The sequence below is a fragment of the Aethalodelphis obliquidens genome, unplaced genomic scaffold, assembly GCF_003676395.1.
Source record: "Aethalodelphis obliquidens isolate GAN/ISIS:26980383/991018 unplaced genomic scaffold, ASM367639v1 scaffold8, whole genome shotgun sequence".
Classification (NCBI taxonomy): Eukaryota; Metazoa; Chordata; class Mammalia; order Artiodactyla; family Delphinidae; genus Aethalodelphis; species Aethalodelphis obliquidens.
Window position 1 is genome coordinate 24,766,567 of NW_020837952.1, and position 22,368 is coordinate 24,788,934.

Consider the following 22,368-nt stretch of genomic DNA (forward strand, 5'->3'; position numbering starts at 1 on the left):
GCGAGCGAGGGCTATGTTAGTTTATTGTGGAGCCCTTCAGCATATTTCCTAACACATAGCTAATACTAAAGTAAACATTTTTTGATTAGTAAGTTTGAAAGGATGAATGAATGGCCAAGTAATGGCTTACAGAATAAAGAATCATCTAATATATTTTTATTTAGGCAAGGTGTTTTATATTGTTTACCACCCTTGAGGACATTGGGCCAGCTTCAAAACCATCATTTAAAAATGGCAAGTAATCATATTCCATCATAATGTCATCAATCCATGCCTAACCCACTGAAAGAAATATTAATATTCTGGCTCATTGCTTCAACTTTATGGTAACACCTACCCAGTATTGCTAACCACAGGATATGAAAGAAGGCAAAGATTAAAGAAAAAGTTAGTTCTGAAAAGTTAGCAAAGAGAAAGTCATTCTGTACAGTATATATAGAATTAATATGTGATGGTTATGCATGTAACTAGTGTAACTTATTCAGGGCTTTTTTAATGAAAAAATGTGATGACTGTCTTTCTTGACTATTTTTTTTAAATAGCATACAATGCTCTTTTCAATATGCAAGTTACTTACTGAGTATCAGTTCTGTATAATCCTAGCAAGCCTAGAAGCAGGATTTGGACAGAATAAACTGGCAGTAAATATGCAAAATACCAGGGAAACCAAATAGTCAAAGTTAATCGTACCGTATGTCTCAAGGCAAACAACCTCCAGCTTTTGATCCATGAAATTTTTATCTTAAAATTCCTTCATTCTGTCTGATTCAAAAATCAAACTTTATATGAAACATTGAAATTATTATAACTTAAAAATATTGAATCTTCACTTTAAAAAGTTGAGATATAAAACATTAAAGCTTTATGTCAGAATTTGTTTTTAAAACAGTTTTCTTATAAAGGCTATTAGGATTCTACTAGTTAACCGCTCTTCATTTAACCACTATATTAATAACTACATATTTTTTAAGAATAAAAATATAAGATAGAAAAAAATCCAGTTTAAAAGAGATGCTTATGCATAAAAAATATCCTGAGGGTTATTTTACTTTGTTTTAGTTTATGTTTTCTGGAGGAAAAGAAGAGATAAAAAATGGTTTAGGTACTTCTGTGTCAGTTAATCAGGAAATGTCTCAAAAGGAGAGATAGGAGATAGGAGATTGTTTTTCAGCTTTGGATCTGCTCAAGGCAATGAACAGACTTGTAATGTTCAGCAATATTATGCATTCTCCAGCTTTTTCCAGAATGAGGGAGCTTCCCAAATACAATGGCGCACATAATTCATTTTCTGGCATTTTGCAGCCCAACGTGAAGAAGAAAAACAGAGCTAGGAGTTTTCTACAGCTGAGGCCAAAACACCCCTCAAGGTCCTACAGCAGTGCTCATTTCCATTATCTGTGGAGCCGATGTTTGTCAGCCACTTTTATCACTGCCTTACCACTGGGGGTTTTAATGTTTTGCTGACTTGGAGCCCAATAAACTTATTTAATGATCATTAAGAAAAGCAAATAAAATAGAAACTAATCAGCAGATTTTCTGTGGTTGTCAGTATAGGTCAATATTTTTCCTCTAGTCTTATTTGGCATTCTTTATTATCTATATATCACAGAATAAAACTCCGACTCCTAGGTCTTGGCTAAAAATCTCTGTAATTTCATAGAGTATAAATTTCCTAAAATCTGTATGAAAATAAGATCTACTCTATTATTTTTTTCTGCACTCATATTTTTTAAAGTTTAATTTTATACCTTTTTGTTGTTTATGGTCTGGATCTTAGGGTAACACCATTTTTTAATTCTATCCTTTGCTTTCAAGACATAGTACATATCCATAAATCAAATAACTGATATTTTTAAAATACCGTTAGGTTTATATATAACGAAATATTCATTTGCAGTCCTACAGGTTCCTGTTTTTACTGTTTTAATTTAATAATATATATTTTACCATGTTCTTATGTTAGACCAAAATAACATTTTAAATACACAGTATAATTATTTTATTCTTTTATACTTATAGAATGAATTGACACTAATTATTTATAGTTAAATTCTTTTTCCTTTTTTTCTTTTACAGGCTGAAGAAAAGGCTCATTCAGAGGTAAAAACCTTGTAGCATTTTTACATTTGACTGTTTTTGTTTACATTTATGATGAAATGAGTATTTCGACCACTAGAGGGCTCTATGATACAACCCATAACTCTCCAACACTGCTAATAGAAGTGACCCAGCTAGTGATAAATGGTCTTGGATATTTCCTCTTAAAAGAAAATGAAATGAAGTTTTTAGAAGCAAACTCTTTTCTCATGTTCTAGCTTGGAGTCTTAACTCAACATCTAATAAGTTGTCTCTAGTAGTAAGCACTTACAAATCTTTGATGGATGAATGAATGAATGTGTGGTCTATTATATTATAGTCTCTTCCCCCACTGCCTGTTAGACTAAGTGCATAGGATTAAGGCAAGTATTGAATTTGAGGCACTAGACCGCCACAACACAATTTACCAGTATCCCAACCCATCTATTATTTGGTGCCAGGACTTTGCTGCTTCTAATCACTTGATGTATACTGTAGTATATTGTTCTAATCACGTACATTTCACAAATATTTCATTGCAATCACGTACAAATCAGATTGCAGCCTGGAGAGAACATTATTTTTTTTTCCCTTTGTATAAGAGTTGTCCTGGCCAAGGAGAGCAGGGAGACTTTAATTAGGCCTTTATTCAAGGTGTGCTAATGACTATTTGATTGGTTTTACCATGAGCAAAGAAAAATGCATTGGTAACAGCCTCTGCAAAGGAACTCTTCCCTTTGAAGTTTTATTTTATTAGCCTTTTAAAGTAAAATTTGTGCTGTATTTTTAAAAATTGAAAAAGTATAAATTATATCAGTTTTATCTTTATAATTGCTAGACCAAAGAGTAAATACGGTTTTGAAAAACCTAAACTATTTACATCTCACGGACATGGCAAAATTCTACCATCGACCGCAATACGTATAGCTACTAAGGCATAGAAATACCACATCTGTTTGCCGTATTAGTAGTTATCCACCTCTCCTTTAATTATTTATGCCCCATAGTAGGTTATGGTTCTTTTTTAATGATTTATATTACTTTAAGGTTTCCTAGATTCTATTTTAAAGGAAATCTGATCATGTAATAGAGACTCTTAATTTGAGAAAGCCTCTTTGAATTTGTATTGTTTTAAGAATAAAATAGATGTTCTCTGCTTTCTGGAACCATTTGCAGTCGTCATCATTTGAATGCAGCTCAAATGCTCTTTGGGTCTGGGTGTATCTCTTTTTTTAAAGGACAGGAGCCAAATGGAATCACATTTACTAAAATTATGTAAATGTCCCCTGTCTCTAATTCCAGTTTAAAGTTTAGTTCTTCTTTAGAGTTTTTTCAGTATTTACCACCATTTCTTCTCCACAAAAATTTAATGGGTAGGAAAAAAAAAGACAGTTAATGAACTGTGTCAAGAATGCTCTTTCAAACTAAGGTAGTGTTTTGAAAGTCTAACTACAACAATAGAAGACTTGTTTTTGAAGAAATGAGAATCATCAGAGTAGAATGTTTGGCACCTAAGTAACTAAAATCCCTTGAGACCAGAAGTATACTTGTAGACTTAGTCTCAGTTGCTTATAAATATCTTAACCTTACTAATCACTGTCTATATTTCATGGAAACATGAAACATGAAGATTAAACTGTGGAAAGTGCTTAAATTAAAATTTTAAGTATGATATATATACTCTCATCTTTTTCTGGTTCACTTTTATTTGAGTGTGGACCTAACCAAACAGGAAAACATTTTAGCATATTTATGTTGGTGGTTTATCTAGCCATTTTTACAGTATTACTGATTTTTCCCCTTTGAAACTATGGATAATCTATAACAGCATTTCTGCCCAGAGCTCATAGTAACTCACTGAATAAAGGACATTATAACAAAGACTTGGGAAGGCTTCTCTACGTGTTAGGAATTAAAACTCCAGCCAATAAAATTATTTTCAAATATGGAATCATTAAATGTTGAATTGGAGCCAACTTTCAGTGACTGCAGGATATTCTACAGCTTCTGAGAAGTTGCCAAAGTATAGGAAATAAAAATAAACATACCAAAAAATGGATAGAAAAATAAAAAGACCCAGAAAATATATATATGTATATTTACTGGGGGTAGGATGAGCTAATTATAGTATTGGCTTTTTTGGATTGAATTCTTAGTTTTAAGTTAAAATCTACTAGCATATTGATTTGATTTATTTTAATTACATTCAGCAAATCCATAAACTACGGAGAGAGCTTGTTGCATCACAAGAAAAAGTTGCCACTCTCACATCTCAACTTTCAGCAAATGTAAGTCACTTTTGATTTTTTTTGATATATTAAAACAGATGTTTATATAGTAAATGGGATAATTTTAGTAACAGACTCACAAACTTTAAATGTCCAAAATTATACAGACTTTAGGTCACTAAATAGTGGGACTTTCCTGCACGCTGGGTAATCAAACGTAAATCCACGTTGATGAGGAATCACAATGTCGTTAAAGTGGCTTTTTGTTTCATGTAAAGTTGGAAACATTAGTAAAAGCTACAAGTCTTAGTTCTTTTCTTATTTCTCATTGTTACCAACGCCCAGCCCCACATACGTAAGACTTTCTTCAGCTCCAAGACAATGAGGGGTTGACAGTGATTAACTGTGGAGTATAAAAAATTCTTGTGCCCTGTCTCCTTCAGCACAATTTATTGGACAATTAGTTAAGCAGCCAGTTAATTCTCTAAATTTGGGTTTCTTAGCTATATTATAAATGAGCTAGAGTTCTCTCAAAAACCTTGGTAGCCTCCTTATAGCAGTTAAAGCAGCTGAGGATCGCAAAAAATGATGATGGCAAAAACCATCAGTTATATTAACATTTACTGAAGATCCTTCAGTGTGCCCCGGAGTATACTCAGAGTAGGAGCAGAAATAAAGGCGAACATGTGGCATTGTGCCTGGCCCTAGGGAACAACAGTGTTAGAAGCAGCAGTGAGGGGTGAGGAAGCTCCCGCTATTTTGCCATATGTCCTGACACCTTCACTCAACATCAGTCTGCTCACTTCCACCGGGTGGCTTTGAGCCTGTTCCTGCCTCACCACTCTGCTCTTCGTGGAGTTCTTCCATCTGCTCAGCAAAGCTTAACACAGCAAGAGTGAGCAAATGTGGGCTCACTGGGTATGATTTAAATAAGAGATTTTTTTTTTTTTCGGTACGCGGGCCTCTCACTGTTGTGGCCTCTCCCGTTGCGGAGCACAGGCTCCGGACGCGCAGGCTCAGCGGCCATGGCTCACAGGCCCAGCCGCTCCGCGGCATGTGGGATCTTCCCGGACCGGGGCCCGAACCTGCGTTCCCTGCACCGGCAGGCGGACCCCCAACCACTGCGCCACCAGGGAAGCCCTAAATAAGAGATATTTTAAGAATAAAAGTTATTGTGCAATATATTGGGTTGGCAAAAAGTTTGTTTGGGTTTTTCCATACCATCAATAACCCAAACGAATTTTTTGGCCAATCAGTACCTTCCACAGTATATAAGTAAGTCATTTCACTCACAATGCATTCATTTTAGCACTGTTTTTGAATTGACTTTATCTTTTTAACTTTGGGAGAATCAAATGAATTTGGGATTGGCTATATTTATTTTTTATAGATGTTGTCAGGGGATTCTTAAAATAATAGCAGGTTTTAGAGAACTGTTTAGACAATACTGGAAGAGAACAATATTATTTAACCCATATTTTTTGTCTAAGAATAATTCTTAAATAGTTCAGAAGCCACTGTAAATTTTATACTATAGGCTATATGTATAGTAGTATAAAGCACTCCTGTCTAGATCCCTGAATTTGCGCCCAGAGGACATATTGCAATGTAAAAGCCGGAACACACTGGGTTGTGTTTGTCTGCAATGAGGAAGGCTCAATGACAGACCCTATGCGCTGGATAGTAAAGATATAAATGTCTTGAACGATTACTCAAGAGTTTTGTTTTATTTTGTAAATGTCTCTTGCATGGACTTACATATCAGTTGTTGGATTAATAAACGGCTGCTATACATAATGGAATTTGGGCTTTTACCCAATAATGTTTATACTGTCTCCATTTAAAAAGTCATACGGTTGACCCTTGAACAACACGTGTTTGAACTGTGCAGGTCCACTTATGCATGGATATTTTAAAAATCTGCATGTAAGTGGATCCACACATTTCTAAATATCTGCATATAACTGGACCCGCGTAGTTCAAACCCATGTTGTTTAAGGGTCAACCATACGCAATCCATGGTTGGTTGAACCCTGGATGTGGAACTCACAGATGCAGAGGGCCAACTGTGGGACTTGAGCATCCATGGATTTTGGTCCTGGAACCAATCTCCCACAGACACCAAGTGACAAATGTACATGTATATTGTATTAAAAAGAAAAACAAATTAAAAGAAGTGTTTAATAAAAGATATATATTCGTTTTTCCCTCTGAGATTCCCATTCCCATTCTTGGTTATTGATTTCTTGTGTTTCCTTTCAACATTGTTCTTCTGTATACCCCTGAATACATATATACAGTACACATTTGCAAAGGCTTATACACATACACACACACACACACACACACACACACACATGCACACAGAAGGAGCCAAGTTCTAACATAGGAGGACAGTCCTGGGGGACAACTCGATGCCATTGTTTGGAAAGGTACCAAACATTTTACAAAGATGTCAGCCATTGGCTATCTGCCACTTCTCTCAAGTCATGCATGCCACACTATTTTCACTGTTGTGTTTTCACGACTATGGACTATGTATTCTCAGCTGGGCATTGATATGATCGTCAAAGCATGAATAGTGTTTCTTATGGTGGGAAAAAAAAAGTACTCTTTTTTTTTTAAAGTACTCTTTTTATGCATAAAGCACAGATATATACAGAGTACATAAACAGGTATCCAGCATATCTGTGATATTAAAATGGCCATGGAGGAAGGGGACAATTAGGAAAAAAAAAAAAATCTATAATGTCTCCCTAGGGGATGATAAAGAAAAAAAAGTAAGAAACATAAAATTAGAAAAATCGGTGCCAAACTGATAAATTTGTTTAAAAAGTACTAGTCTTGGAAAAACTATCCAAATATCTCCAGCCTTCCCTGTCCACATCTGTGTTATCATTAGTAGTACATTTTGCACGTGGATGGGAGCTTAATATATATCCTATTTGGTATGTTCTTCTTCTTTTTTTTTTTTTTTACTTCATAATGCGTTTTAGAAATATTCTCAAATCACCTCAGACCCACACAGAAACCTGTACATAGCAACTTTATTTTTTAATAGTGCAAAAATTGGAAACAACCAAAATGTCTCTTAATAGGTCCATGGATAAACAAACTCCGATAGATACATCCATACCATGGACTGCCACTCAGCAGTAAAATTAAATAACTATTAATACACACAGCAACTTGGATGGATCTCAAGTGCATTAAGCTTAGTGAAAAAAAGACCAATTTTGAAAGGTCGCATACTATATAATTCCATTTATTCAACATTCTCAAATGACAAAATTATAGAAATGAAGAACAACTTAGTGGTTGCCAGGGTTTAAGGAAGGTGGTCACCTCCCTCCTGAGAGTGGGTGTAACTATAAAGGGTAGCAATAGGAAGAACTTTGTGGTGATGAAAGGTGGTTATTTACATGTGTGAATCTTCATATGTGTACCAATAATGAATTTCTGGGTTTGATATTATACTATAATTTTATAAAATGTAACCATTGAGGCAAACTGAATAAAGGGGTACAAGAGTCCTCTCTGTACTCTCTTTGAAACTTCTTGCGAATCTATAATTATTTCAAGTTTAAAAATTAAACACCTAAAGATCTATCACAATTTTTTAAAGTGATGTCTAGTTTTTAATTTCTTGGGAATTTAAATCTTATTTCACCATTTAGTGCTTTTTTATTCAGTGGTGATATGGATTGTTACAGCTTTTTACCATCAGATAAATGTATTGCTGAAACTGTCAAAAGATAAAAGTCAGAAGATTCAGGTAATGAAGATATATATTATCTTCTATTCTTTTACAAAGCAGTTTATCAAAATTTACTTTAAAACTATTGCAGTAACTAAGAACTTGTGTAAGTGGATGCCTGTATAAATGTTTATAAAATAATTTTAAGGTCAGTCCTATTTTAAACATTTAATAGTATCATTATAATTACTAGGGATGGAGTCTTGTATATTTATGTTCCTTTGTATCTTTAAGGATATAATCTCCTTTACACATTCAGAAATTTGAATTATTTATAAGGCACAAACCATCTTGAACTCATTCTCTTTAGCACTTAGTTTAAAATGTCACTTTAGATTCCGTGCACCATTATAAGTCATCAAAGGATTTACTTGAGAAAACACTTGGTTTCTCAGTTCTAAGAAATACTGCATTTAAATTTCATTCAGAGTGTGTTTCACGTCATTGCCTCTGAGTTAACATTTGTTGATGTATGTAATATATGCATATATTTTAATATACTTGTACAGAAATGAAATTAATTATAAGACTGAAAAATTTTTCTGTCGAGTTTCTTCAATGTAAGTGAAAAATTTTTTTTAATCTTGTACATTTCCTGTTTGGAGGTAAAGATATGCCTTTTATTTATTATTTTATACAGACCACGAGTAAACTTTTTACTTTTTGGTGAAATGGGATCACTACAATGACCATTGTTGTATAGAAGTGTAACAGCCATGATTTATAAAGACAAATTACAATGTTTGGTTCTGTAGAAAATATCATTAACTGTTATTATTATCGTTTATCTAGTAATCATTTTAAGATCCAGCTATTCAGTTTTACTCAATATATGAATAATTCTATCAGGACTTAATTGGTTTTCCTTAATTTGGGCTTTTGGGGGTTTTTTTCTTTTTGTAATTGATGTGTCACATGTTTGGACCTGGCAGCATGATTATATTTATATGGAGTCCAGACAGTAATCTGTGTTTTAATATTTAAATTTGAAACATCTGTTTTTCTGCTTTTTCTCCCCCTCTGTTAAAAGGGGCAGTGGTAAGTCAGAAAGTTATTCAGTCAGCTCACCTCTCATTTGCCTGACAGAATATGACCTCCATTCAGTAGAAGGTACGCTGAGCCTTTCCCTCCCCTTGCGAAGTTCTCTGAGCAGAGCTGCAGAAAGCCTGGGAAGCCTCTTTATAGAGCTGTGTCCACTAGGATGTCTGGAGAAAGGAGAGAGGGTACGCTGGCCAGCGCTATTGCCTGGCCTTCTTTGAATCAATACCCCACCAACAAACAGGAAGAGAACAGGAGCCCCACAGTCCAAGGCCCCCGGGAATGTATGGTCACATCAGACAGTCAGCCAGGTGCCCCCTGGCCTCTCACCCATACCTTCATGCTGCCAAGCCAGGTGGGATGCATTTAATGTATTTCTTACAAATCTCAGCCCTTAGATGATCTGGAAATGGACATGAAGGCTAGTTATTACTACCAGTTTTCAAAAACATCGCTGAATGAATGTGTAACCAAAAAAAGTTTTTTTTGTTTTTTGTGTGTTTTGTTTTTTTGCCTTTCAGTGCATAAGTCTTTTAACCACAGATCTCTCAGGTGTTATTTTCCTTGGGATTGTGTCCTATATCTTTGCTCTATTTAATATTTTTATATCATCTGGCACTTACTTTTGTTTCTCTACATCTCCTTTAAGGGAAAACTATTTTGCACATAATTAACAATGACAGACACTGAAGGGACAATTTTATACAGTAAAAGAAATATGAAATATTATTTATGATAGTTTCAGAGTCATTTTCAGTTCATCCAGCTATTGAATTTCAAACGTAAAGTCATCTATTTCTGTCTGTCTATCTAACCTGTCTATCTATCCCCATATACATCTGTGTAAAGAGTATGTTTTATTCGGCTGATGGGCTGTCACTGAATTCTGAATGAACAAATGCAATGCAGGCATTTTTCATAATGATATTCCATCTTATTTTTTAGTACCACAGTTTTTTACATGTCTCTTCAGATTATGTTACGTGATTTCAAAACTAAAGACAATATGTATTAAAAGTATTTTCCCTTAACTAGTATTCAGTCTTGTCTATTTTATTACCTTCACAGACTTCACCTAACACAAGTAGGGAATATTCATCAACATATTGATACAACTTTACTGTGGCTTGAAAATTATGCAGCTGCTAAGAGAAAAGTCAGAACCATGTAAACTATGATTAACAGTCCCCCTAAAAATCCACAGTTCTTTTAAAGTTATCATTTTATAAAGTTTTTAGACAAGATATATTTTCCTATAGTTTAATCAGTCTTACATTCCATTTTTTTCTCCAGTAAGGTGACGAAGATTATCACTGGTATAAATGCCTTCCTTTATGTTACCTATTGTAGTGCCTTTCCATGAATCAAATTGGTGCGAAAGTTGCCCTTTTATTAACTTCAAAGTAACAAAGCTATTATGATAAACTAAGTTAAGGGGGCATAAACTTAAAGCAGCATTTCACAAACATACTTTTAACAAACTTTTCACGGAGAACAATGTGACTCAAATTAAAATGTTCTTTTGTAACTAGTTATATATGTTCTTGTAAATAATTAATGAAGAGCAATTTTCCAAAGATTGAAAACTGACCTTCTAATGGTGAACATTTTATATTTACTCATAGATACCAAATATAAGCAGTATATTTGTGCAGCGTATTCTTCACAGTCCTGCTTTCTTTGTCATATTTTTAATTCCTATTAAACTGATAAAATACGCACAGCTGGTAAAATGAAGCAATTTTCTATAAGTATATACATTCAAGGACTCATTGTCCAACAATTAAACCTTACAGTTGTTTGGGAGAATTGAAACTTTTCAATGTTATGTAGAGTCTTGCACTTCTTGTAGTGAATATTAACAAAGATCTTCTATTTTAGAGGAAAACAAGCAATTTTAGCTTTAGAATTTAGTAACCCATTTTATCTTCATAGCAGGATTATTTTTAACAGTCTAAACTGGAATCAGCACTAATGGTCGTCACGGACAAATAAATTATAAATCACACAGAGCAGTGCTTTACAGCAAATTCTAACTCCTGCTGCACACCACATGGATGAATCTCAAAATACAATGTTAAGCAAAAGAAAACTGTCACCAAGAAATCATGCCATGTGATTCCACTCGGATAGTTTTAAAAATAGGCCAAGCTAAAACATAGTGTTTAGGGATGCAAGCTTAGGTGGCCAAACTATATAGGGAAGCAAGAAAATAATTATAACACAGGTCACTCTAGTGGTTATGTTTTCAGAAGGGAGAGGGGACAGAGATGAGGAAGGGGCAAGGGAGGACTTCCAGGGTCTTCAAATCCTCTTTCTGAGTGCATGAATATTCGCGACGATGAACCAGTGAGCTGTACATTTTCATTTTGTTCACCTTTAACATAGTGTGAAGGTTAAGTATAAGAGAAAGTGGGACATAACCTTATGCTAATTTCTGAGGGTACTAATTCTGATGTAATGACATTCCTTGTCATTGGAAACGTTTTGAACTATTAGATACGATTTGTTTTTTAAAAAGAGTGTTATTTATCTGATTAAACCTGCTAACAAACCTTGGAGTACAGTTCTCAAGGTCGTGAGTATGTGTGTGTCTGAGAGAGAGGGAAAGGAGGAAAGAGGGAGAAGGGAGTGGAAAAGAATAGAGGCTTTTTTTGGTTATTTAAAAAAATTTTTTTATTGAAGTAGAGTTGATTTACAATGCTGTGCCAATCTCTGCTGTACAGCAAAGTGACTCAGTTATATAGAAATTCTTTTTTTATATTCTTTCCCATTATGGTTGATCACAGGATATTGAATAGTTCCCTGTGCTATACAATAGGACCTTGTTTTTTATCCATCCTATATATAGTAGTTTGCATCTGCTAACCCCAAACTCCCAGTCCTGCCCTCCCCCACCCCCCTCTGCCTTGGCAACCACAAGTCTGTTCTCCATGTCTGTGAGTCTGTTTCTGTTTTGTAGCTAGGTGCGAAAGAATAGAGTTTTACTTACTGATGGACTGGAGATTAATAGCGTCTTCTATAAATCATCTTTCTCTATATTATAGTGTCAGGAAAACAAAGGCATCCCAGGATGAGCTCAGAGCTAGGAACAAAGACACCTTTGTATCATGATGCTAATGCAAGGGACTTGTACATTCTAGCTGTTACCAATAATGGAATAAACTTCTGGCTGTTACTAATAATGAAATAAACTTCTAGCACCCTAATTCTTAGGACTCCTGTGATCCATTTACAAGGCGATTTATTTTAATTGCATCCTCTCACTCCCTTCTCTCAAAAAAATAACCTTTTGGCAAATTTTCCCCCACACATAGTTTATTATAGATGTAGGTTGTAAAACATTCTGTACTTGTATCTTTTTATGGATGCAATAAAATTGGAGAACATACCTGTGGTTCTACATCAAGCCACAGTGAGAGGTTGACTTATCTCTTCATGCATAATATTCTGTGGGTCAAGCTGTTGCATGATAGCATGTCAATAGAAACTGGCCTATTTTAGAACTAGAATAAGATTTTCAAATACTTCTTAATCGTAAGAGTTACGGTTATGTACTGCAATATGTATAATTCTCTGAGATTTAAAATAAAACCCCAGAGCCACAAAAACTTAAATAAAATATAACTGAATATTATTTCTAGCTGGCCTACCTACATTTCCTTAGTGGAAGGGAAAAAAGTAGGAATAAAAGCCCTTTTTATTGAGAAGAGTTTGGAAAGTGAAGACAACTCTTTTCGATTCAATTCTTTGTTAGTAGAAAAAGAGGAAAGATAATGTTATAGCTGTCAGCAGATTTCCGGCACTTGGAAGAGAGCATCATTTCAATAGAGGAGCTAACAATATCTTCAAAGGTCATCATGCAGGTATATGAATGAGGAACATTCGTCCATTGAGTATTGCCGCAACCTCCTCTTGGGCTTTGAGTCTAAAAACTTGGCAACTCAGAACTTTATCCAGTATTTTGGGTATCAAATCCTCCATGATGTGCAAGTTAGAAGGTGTTTTTATTTGCAAAATAGCATTCCCTTTCAGAAGTTGAACTCATTAAATGTCAAGATTGAAACACTGATTTTTAAGCTGAAGTTTAGAAATAATAGATGAAGATGTGTGTTAACGGAGAGTCAGCACTGAAAGCCAGACATGGCAGTCATAGTATTTAAAGAGTAAGAATTCCTGAAATTAAGCATTTTGTAAAGAGAAGTGTTTTCATCCATCCACATAAGGTTCTGACATTTAAGATATGTTCCTTCCGTTTTGTTCACAGGCTCACCTCGTAGCAGCTTTTGAAAAGAGTTTAGGGAATATGACTGGCCGACTGCAAAGTCTAACCATGACAGCGGAACAGAAGGTATGTTCAGGAATTGCCACTGGGGCTTGAAATAAGATAGGAAATTGCATAGGGTGTTTAAACAATACCTGAGATGCAGCTCCTTAGAAATAATACTGAGAGGATCCATTCTAAAGTAAATTGGAACAATGGCAAGATAATACCTTTTCTTTTCGGATTTTAATTTAAAGACTTATGATTCCGATTAACCTATTTTGGAACACACACACACACACACACACACACACACACATGTTCTTTTCAGGCAGTCTATTATTTTACTTCTGACTGGAACTATTGAAAGCATACCAAATGTTAAGAAAAAGAAACAGGAGAAGAGTTAGAATATTCTAGGAATAATTTAACGCAGTTGATGAGAATTGCACTCTGACAAGAATTTTCACAAATTCATGGTCTATAAGCCCAGTTATAGACCATGGCTGTGATCTGAGATCCTCATGAAGAAGGCCTAAAATAGAGGTTAGGGCTCTGTAAAGTAAGGGGCCTTATGTTACAGTATCCACGAGACAAGGAACAGTCCTGCATAATTTTGGAGTAACAAGACTAGTTGGCATCTGGGGATGCTGTCTTTGAAGTAAAGCTAAGCTACATCAAAAGCTTTAAAACAAACCTGAAGGATTTTATGGAGTAGAAGAAGGAATGGTTTTTAAAAAAAAAAGCAACAGAGAATTTGGTTCACAAAGGCAGAAATATCAAAAGGTCCACACTGGATAGAAAGAATCTGGACACTTTCCATATGATGACCAGTAACTTACCTCCCTGCCATTAATTTGGTGGCCCTAACCTGAGTCCTTGGATGAGTGTCTAAAAAGTCTTTAAAATTGTGTGGAAATATTTGTAAAAATGGCATATGCACATAATATAAGCAGATTTCCATGGTTTTCGTCTAATTTTCAAAGAGATCCATATCTAAATAGTTTGGGATAATTTCAACTGATGTAGAATCAGTTCCTATATCTTTCCATAGGGATGGCTTCGATTTTGGCTTCAGTTCTGTAAAGTATGGCTTTGGCTTTAAAGAACTAGCATGTGTTATTGAGTTTTGTCAGTTTACTACTTTTTTTAAAGTTAAAAAACAAAACAAAACAAAACTGAACAGTCCAATTAAACCAAAAGAGGAAATCAAATATTCCTATAGTTGCCTGGTATAATTATAGAACTGTATTCTGTTTGCCCTTATCTTTCATTCTCCCATTTCGTAGCTCTCCCCTGTCCATGAAAGAGAACACTGTCCATCCCTGTCAAGCCTGTTCTGAAAGAGAAGATAACAAACTCCTTTGACCACATAAATTTTGTCTTAATCTTTTTGGGGGTGATACAATTTACCATTTCACTATGTAACATAAGAATTCAGCAAGTAGGATTACAAGGCCTTTTTAAGGGCATTCAGGTGGGAAAGATTATAAATGTTGGAGTCCAGTAGCCTCAAGTTTGAATCTCGGCGAGGTCTCTCAAGAGCTGGAGAATCTCCCTTTCGTAACCCTCAATTTTGTCATTATAGAAGTGGGAGTTATAATAACTACCTTGTAGAATCATTCTGAGGAGTGAGATACTGTAATATGTCACAGGTAGTGGATAGTCAACAAATGTTACCTTTCTTTATATTTCTCTCCTTTTTTTCCTTAAAAAATGTAAGATAAACCAAATTCATCATTGGTCATATGCCAGGCATATTGCTAGAAATCATGGTTAGTATTTAAGTCTCAATATCTTTAAGAAGTCAAAATTTATATATTTTGCCTCTCCATATTTCCTTCAGCTCTTTTTTATTTGTAGGCAAATTTCTCGTAGAAATTGGAAATATATACATGTTTGTTAATTTATAATGTCTATGAAAAATTCCTGAATATTTTAGAATACATCTCCATAATACAAAGAATTGTATAATTGTTGCACATTATCCTTGAAGTAACATTGCCAAAATTGTAAAGTTTTCTCGGAAGATATCATGATGTCTGCAATTGCCCTTGCCATTTTTTTAACTGAAAGTAGAATGGTTGCTCTTTTAATTGAAATATGTATACACACAAAACGATGCTTATTTTATTTTATCAACATTAGGTTTTTTAACATTCACATTAGCATTGTATTTTATTAACAATGTTTATTTCATTATATTATTTATTTAACAATGTTTATTTTAGTAATCTGAGATTTATAACTTGCTTTTTTCCAGAGTGGTTTTGAGAATCTTATAAAGTTTATTGGATTATGATATAACACAATTCAATGACAGAATCTAGTGAAAACCAGTAGAGGAATGTATATAACAAGATACTTGAGCCTAGGTAATTACCACCCCAAAGTAGAAATTCACTGAACTGAATTGATTCTCAAGGAAGCTAAGGCACAAAGGGAGATTGCTTGGCATGTTTAGTTTTCATTTTCTGACCAGAAGAGCATAATTTAGATTGAAGAGACAAACTTTCAGACACTGAATTCAAGAACAAATTTATTGTAAAATTTCTTCAATTGGGGTCATGAAATAACAAAAGACAAAATCTCCGTTCAAATAGACATTTCTCTAAAAGCTGAGGGCATAACATTTAATCATATTTCAGGAAAGCCATTTTCTTCAGGGAGCTGAGATAAAAGGGCATATTGTTCTCTGGTGATCCAACAATCCTGGGAGAAAAGAGCAGAGAATATAAAGCAGAGGTTTTGAAATTCTGTTCTAGACTTCCAAGGTTCCTTTGTCCATTAGTCATGCACCAAAGTTATAATGAATTTCTATTGTGTATGAGATACTGTTCTAGCTACTGAGAATTCAGCAGTGAAATACACACACACACACACACACACACACATACTTATATCCTAGTTTATAACCGGTTATAATATAAAATAGAGTTTATATTCTAGTAGGTGACAGAATATGATAAAAATATAATTCAACTATATGGGAATTTCAGGTGAAGGTAAGGACTACTGAAAAATTTAAAGCTAAGAATGAGTATATTGGGAAGCAAGGTAGGATGCTAACACATGAAGAACCGAAGGCCAAGGTGGTTGCATGTGCTTGGGTATCTACTTAAGAAATAGATAAACTAGGGAAAAAAAGAAAGAAAGAAAGAGATAAACTAAACTAGGACTCAGATCCAAGACTCCTGCTTCAGTGTGTGATTTTCAACAATCATATGGCATTAATAGCCTGAAAACTGTATCAAAATTTTAGTGAGGTTCATAGACCAAAATCACTCCCTTGAATAATGTTCTAAATTTTTTCCTTGCTTCCAGATGCCAAGTCACACCGATTCTCTTGCTAAATATATGTGCCAAAACACTGCTTTTATATACTTGTAGCCTGGTAAAAATAAATAAACAAATAAAAATAAAAGAAAGAAAAGACATGTATGAATAACTCAGGAGGCAGAAAATATGAGGTGCAATTAGAAGTATAACAGGACAGTGTCCTGAGTGTTCTCACAGAGAACCATTGCATTTTCACACTAGTTTTGGTGTGTGTGTGGGGGGGGTTGGGTTTTTTTGTGTGGTTTTTTGTTTTGTTCTGTTTTTTATTGAAGTGTAGTTGATTTACAATGTTGTGTTAATTTCAGGTATACAGCAGAATGATTCAGTTATATATATAGTTATGGAATAGTTATATCTATTCTTTTTCAAATTCTTTTCTCTTCCAGGCTATTACAAAATATCGAGTATAATTCCCTATGCTATACAGCAGGTCCTTGTTTGTTATCTCTTTTTTATATGGTAATGTGTATATATTAATCCCAAACTCCTATTTTTTCCCTCCTCCCTTTTCCCCTTTAGTAACCATAAGTTTGTTTTCTATGTCTGTGGGTCTATTTACATTAGTTTTAGAGGAGAGGTGGCCAAGAGGAGCCTTGTCAGGCTCTGGGAGGATGAAAAAAATTAATTCAGGAGAGATGGAGGGCCGCTTGTCATAGAGGAAGGAACACCATGAGTGTGAACTGCAAGGAGGGAAATTATGGGAGACATTAAGGGAAAAAGAAGGAATGTGGAGGGAAATGTGGAACCAAGGCTTGAAGGATATCTAAGGAATCCGGTCCTTGGAAACAGGAGCCATTCAAAGATTTTTGACACTAGGCTCACATGATAAAAGTTAGTTAATGAAGATCAGTCTAGCAGCATTTCCCAGTAGTTTAACAGCATTCCCTGTAGCTGCCAGAAGACCATGTGTTATGGAACAGTAAATCTATAAATAAGAGTAATTAAGATAATTGTCAGTAATGCTGCCCAGAGGGTGACACTATCTCTAGGTATCCCCTATACCTAAGGCTCAACAGATTGTGATGGTGACATAGTTTGATCAAGAATTTTACCTGGATTTCAGGTCCTTGTCCCTTAACTAGTACTTTTCCACCAAGATTCTTTAAAAGAATTAAGACCGAATGCCCTGAAGCATCTATTATATGTGATGAAACGGCTTCTTTTCAGTGCATCTAGAGTGGTACTAGCTACATACCATCCGTATCAGAAATGAAAAAATTGTCACTCAACTTATAGTTCAGGGTTTTATTTTCTTATGCTGCAATAAAGGTCATCAAAATGATAAGAATTCTGCAAATCTATATTTTTATGAATGAAATTTTTACACAACTACTGCTAAATCCTTGCAAATTTACTAAGACTATATACTCATTGACAATTAGAAGACTTTCAAATCACTTCCTTATATCTGTAGTGCCAGAGGCAATTAGAACATATGTTAAGGTGTGGTAGGTTAGTCTTGTTAGAAGGTCAGAGCATGACAGAGGAATATATTTTTGTTTGAGTAGTGAAGCTCAGATGTTGATTCTATGCTAACTATAAAGTCTAGGGTTTGCTCATTCTTACCTCTGTGAAACTACTTTTTTGGATGACTAGATGAATAGACACTTAAATGTTAAAACTTAGAAAATTCAAAACCAACTCTCTGGAAATAGATAATGTAGAAGCTAAAATTTTAGTTGAATTGTATCTTTACATTAACTCCTAGTTCAGGTTAAATATTTATCATCTAGAAGTGTTTTTAAAAATTTATCACTAGACTCAGAAAATACATTCATTAGCCTTTTACGGCATAGGATAATTTGAATCTGTAAGTTACTTATTATGGATTCAAGTTACTTGTGGTACTGGGGTTTGATGAATTCAGTTCATTTAGTTAGAACCAGGGCTGGCCAGGTTCTTTCAGCAGAAAACTTCACAAAATTTTAAGACACATATGAAGGGGTGGAGAGTGGGGTGTGTTCAAAGCAACTATAGCTAGATAATGTGAGATTAACTGTGTCAGTGTGAGGAAACAAAAGACTGGTTTAGTGGAAAAATTTTAAGAGCCTTGCCTAGAAGGTCAAGTAGAAGGTCAGGCTGGTTGATGAGATTTGTTGCCAAGCTGTGAGATTCTCAATAAGGCCTGTGTCCAGGAGAAATTTGGAAAGAGGTCAGATGTTGTTAGGAAGTTAGGTTGGAAAAACACGGAGCAATGCCAGTATTATGACACAGTATTTGATCATTTGATCACTTTACTTTGAAGCATTTCAAGTCTGACCTTGATAGCTTGTTTAGCCTCAGAGACATGTAGAAAACAGTTAGAAGAAATACTGACTCCATCCAGCCTCTTTTACACAAGAAACTCACATGGACTACATTACTGGAATCTCACGTGGTCAGCCTATGTTTGGGGCATCGTTATCTTGAATGGCTCATTGTAGGTAAATGAAATTTGAGTTCGGTTCTCATGTTTTAAAGTATCATTTTTGAAAAGTGGAAAATATCAATAAAATATTATCTGATCATCTTATTCCCAAGACCCTCTGAAGAGTTACTCCAGCCCCAATCTTCTCTTTGGGAGAAGAGTAGGAAACTGAAAACTACTAAATTAGAGGAACAAACTTCAAATTCATCTCTTGATGGTATCTACATTTTCCAGGTTCTTTCTGAAGGTTTAATAGGGATTCTCAAAACTTAAGTTATCTTCTATTAGGTCACCTTTAAAATGAAAAGACTATGTGAAAATGTTTCAGATTATCAAAAGATTTTATAGTTGGTTATCTCTGGAACTCACTTCTAATTATTTTTCTAATCCACACTCCCTGCCACGGCCAAAACTAAAGCAGGGAGACCATAGTTGTCCTTGGCGGCAGCACTGCAAGCTCCATGATTATAGACATCTTAGAGAATATGTACCCTAAAAATAAATGTGAGCAATCAGCTATAACTACAAAGGGGAAAAAAGGAAGGCTAGAAATAAACTATTTAGAAATTTCTTTCTTAGTCCAGTTTTCATTCTAAAATTCTTTATATTCATAGCTATCCACTTTTGGAAAAGAGAGAAAGGAAAACCCACTTTGTTGCCATCCAAAGGAAGTGATTCCACTGATTTAGCCACATTGAGACTTTCAGTATATAATGAATAATAAAGTTATTGACGTTTTTAGTATATAACATCCTAAGTGATCAGACACCCTCTTGTTAAAATATGCAGTAGAGTTGAAGTTTTACATCATTTTTTGAAGGGAAGAAACACCTGTTTAACATAGACCAGACATTTGAACAAAATCGTCCCAACATTTACTGAGATTAGATCATAAATCAGGTGAAAAGATAAACTCTCCGACAGATAAATAAGCTGAATGCATTAAATGGTCTGGATGCATAGAGAAGGAACCTGTTCATTTTTCCTCAAAGGAAAACTAAGAGGTGTCATGTGGTTGGAGACGTGTCACCATGGCCCTTAAGGGTGAAGGATATTCAAAGCACAGGAGGAAATCGCATGGAAAGACTCAGAGAAAGAGATAGTGCTAGTTTGAATGATGGTGAGGGTGGATCTCATTAACTGAAGTAAGAAAAAAGGAGGGGACTTTTGCAGATATGGAGAGATAACTAGTTCAGGTTTAACACACTATCAGTGTAGAATTTAACTATCTTTGTTTTTTTTAATTTTTTAATTTAATTTTTTTATACAGCAGGTTCTTATTAGTCATCAGTTTTATACACATCAGTGTATACATGTCAATCCCAATTCATCCCATCATGACCCCCAACCCCCGCTGCTTCACCCCCTTGGTGTCCATACATATGTTCTCTACATCTGTGTGTCAACTTCATCCTAGAACACCGGTTCATCTGTACCATTTTTCTAGGTTCCACATATATGCGTTGATATATGATATTTGTTTTTCTCTTTCTGAATTACTTCACTCTGTGAAGATGTTAGATGCATCCATGTCTCAACAAATGACCTAATTTCATTCCTTTTTATGGCTGAGTAACATTCCATTGTATATATGTACCACATCTTCTTTATCTACTCATCTGTCGATAGGCATTTAGGTTGCTTCCATGACCTGGCTATTGTAAATAGTGCTGCAGTGAACACTGGGGCTCATGTGTCTTTTTGAATTATGGTCTTCTCTGGGTATATGCACAGTAGTGGGATTGCTGGATCATATGGTAGTTCTAGTTTTTTAAGGAACCTCCATACTGTTCTCCGTAGCGGCTGTATCAATTTACATTCCCAACAACAGTGCAAGAGGGTTCCCTTTTCTCCACACCCTCTCCAGCATTTGTTGTTTGTAGATTTTCTGATGATGTCCATTCTAATTGGTGTGAGGTGATACCTCATTGTAGTTTTGATTTGCATTTCCCTATAATTAGGGATGTTGAGCAGCTTTTCATGTACGTACGTCTTCTTTGGAGAAATGTCTCTTTAGGTCTTCTGCCCATTTTTGGATTGGGTTGTTTGTTTCTTTCATATTGAGCTGCATGAGCTGTTTATATATTTTGGAGATTAATCCTGTGTCCGTTGATTCATTTGCAAATACTTTCTCCCATTCTGAAGGTTGTCTTTTCGTCTTGTTTATGGTTTCCTTTGCTGTGCAGAAGCTTTTAAGTTTCTTTAGGTCCCACTTGTTTATTTTTGTTTTTATTTCCATTACTCTAGGAGGTGGATCAAAAAAGATCTTGCTGTGATTTATGTCAAAGAGTGTTCTTCCTATGTTTTCCTCTAAGAGTTTTATAGTGTCCGGTCTTACATGTAGGTTTCTAATCCATTTTCAGTTTCTTTTTGTGTATGGTGTTAGAGAGTGTTCTAATTTCATTCTTTTAAATGTAGATGTCCAGTTTTCCCAGCACCACTTATTGAAGAGACTGTCTTTTCTCCATTGTGTATCCTTGCCTCCTTTGTCATAGATTAGTTGACCATAGGTGCGTGGGTTTATCTCTGGGCTTTCTATCTTGTTCCATTGATCTGTGTTTCTGTTTTTGTGCCAGTACCATATTTTCTTGATTACTGTAGCTTTGTAGTATAGTCTGAAGTCAGGGAGTCTGATTCCTCCAGCTCCATTTTTTTCCCTCAGGACTGCTTTGGCTATTCGGGGTCTTTTGTGTTTCCATACAAATTTTAAGATTTTTTGTTCTAGTTCCGTAAAAAATGCCATTGGTGATTTCATAGGGATTGCATTGAATCTGTAGATTGCTTTGGGTAGTATAGTCATTTTCACAATATTGATTCTTCCAATCCAAGAACATGGTATATCTCTCCATCTCTTGGTATCGTCTTTAATTTCTTTCATCAGTGTCTTATAGTTTTCTGCATACAGGTCTTTTGTCTCCCTAAGTAGATTTGTTCCTAGGTATTTTATTCTTTTTGTTGCAATGGTAAATGGGAGTGTTTCCTTAATTTCTCTTTCAGATTTTTCATCATTAGTGTGTAGGAATGCAAGAGATTTCTGTGCATTAATTTTGTATCCTGCAACTTTACCAAATTCATTGATTAGCTCTAGTAGTTTTCTGGTGGCATCTTTAGGATTTTCTATGTATAGTATCATGTCATCTGCAAACAGTGACAGTTTTACTTCTTCTTTTCCAATTTGTATTCCTTTTATTTCTTTTTCTTCTCTGATTGCCATGGCTAGGACTTCCAAAACTATGTTGAATAATAGTGGTGAGAGTGG

General features: G+C 34.9%; 1 protein-coding gene across 4 annotated transcripts in view; it reads left to right on the forward strand.

The window, feature by feature from the left end:
• Positions 1 to 22,368, forward strand: part of NAV3 (neuron navigator 3) — a 592,658-nt gene that overhangs the window by 523,864 nt on the left and 46,426 nt on the right. For all 4 annotated transcript variants that reach the window (XM_027107085.1, XM_027107086.1, XM_027107087.1 and 1 more), the window contains 3 exons: positions 2,077 to 2,100; positions 4,287 to 4,364; positions 13,367 to 13,450. In XM_027107085.1, coding sequence (XP_026962886.1) covers positions 2,077 to 2,100; positions 4,287 to 4,364; positions 13,367 to 13,450 — 186 coding nt within the window. The remainder of the gene's footprint in view (positions 1 to 2,076; positions 2,101 to 4,286; positions 4,365 to 13,366; positions 13,451 to 22,368) is intronic.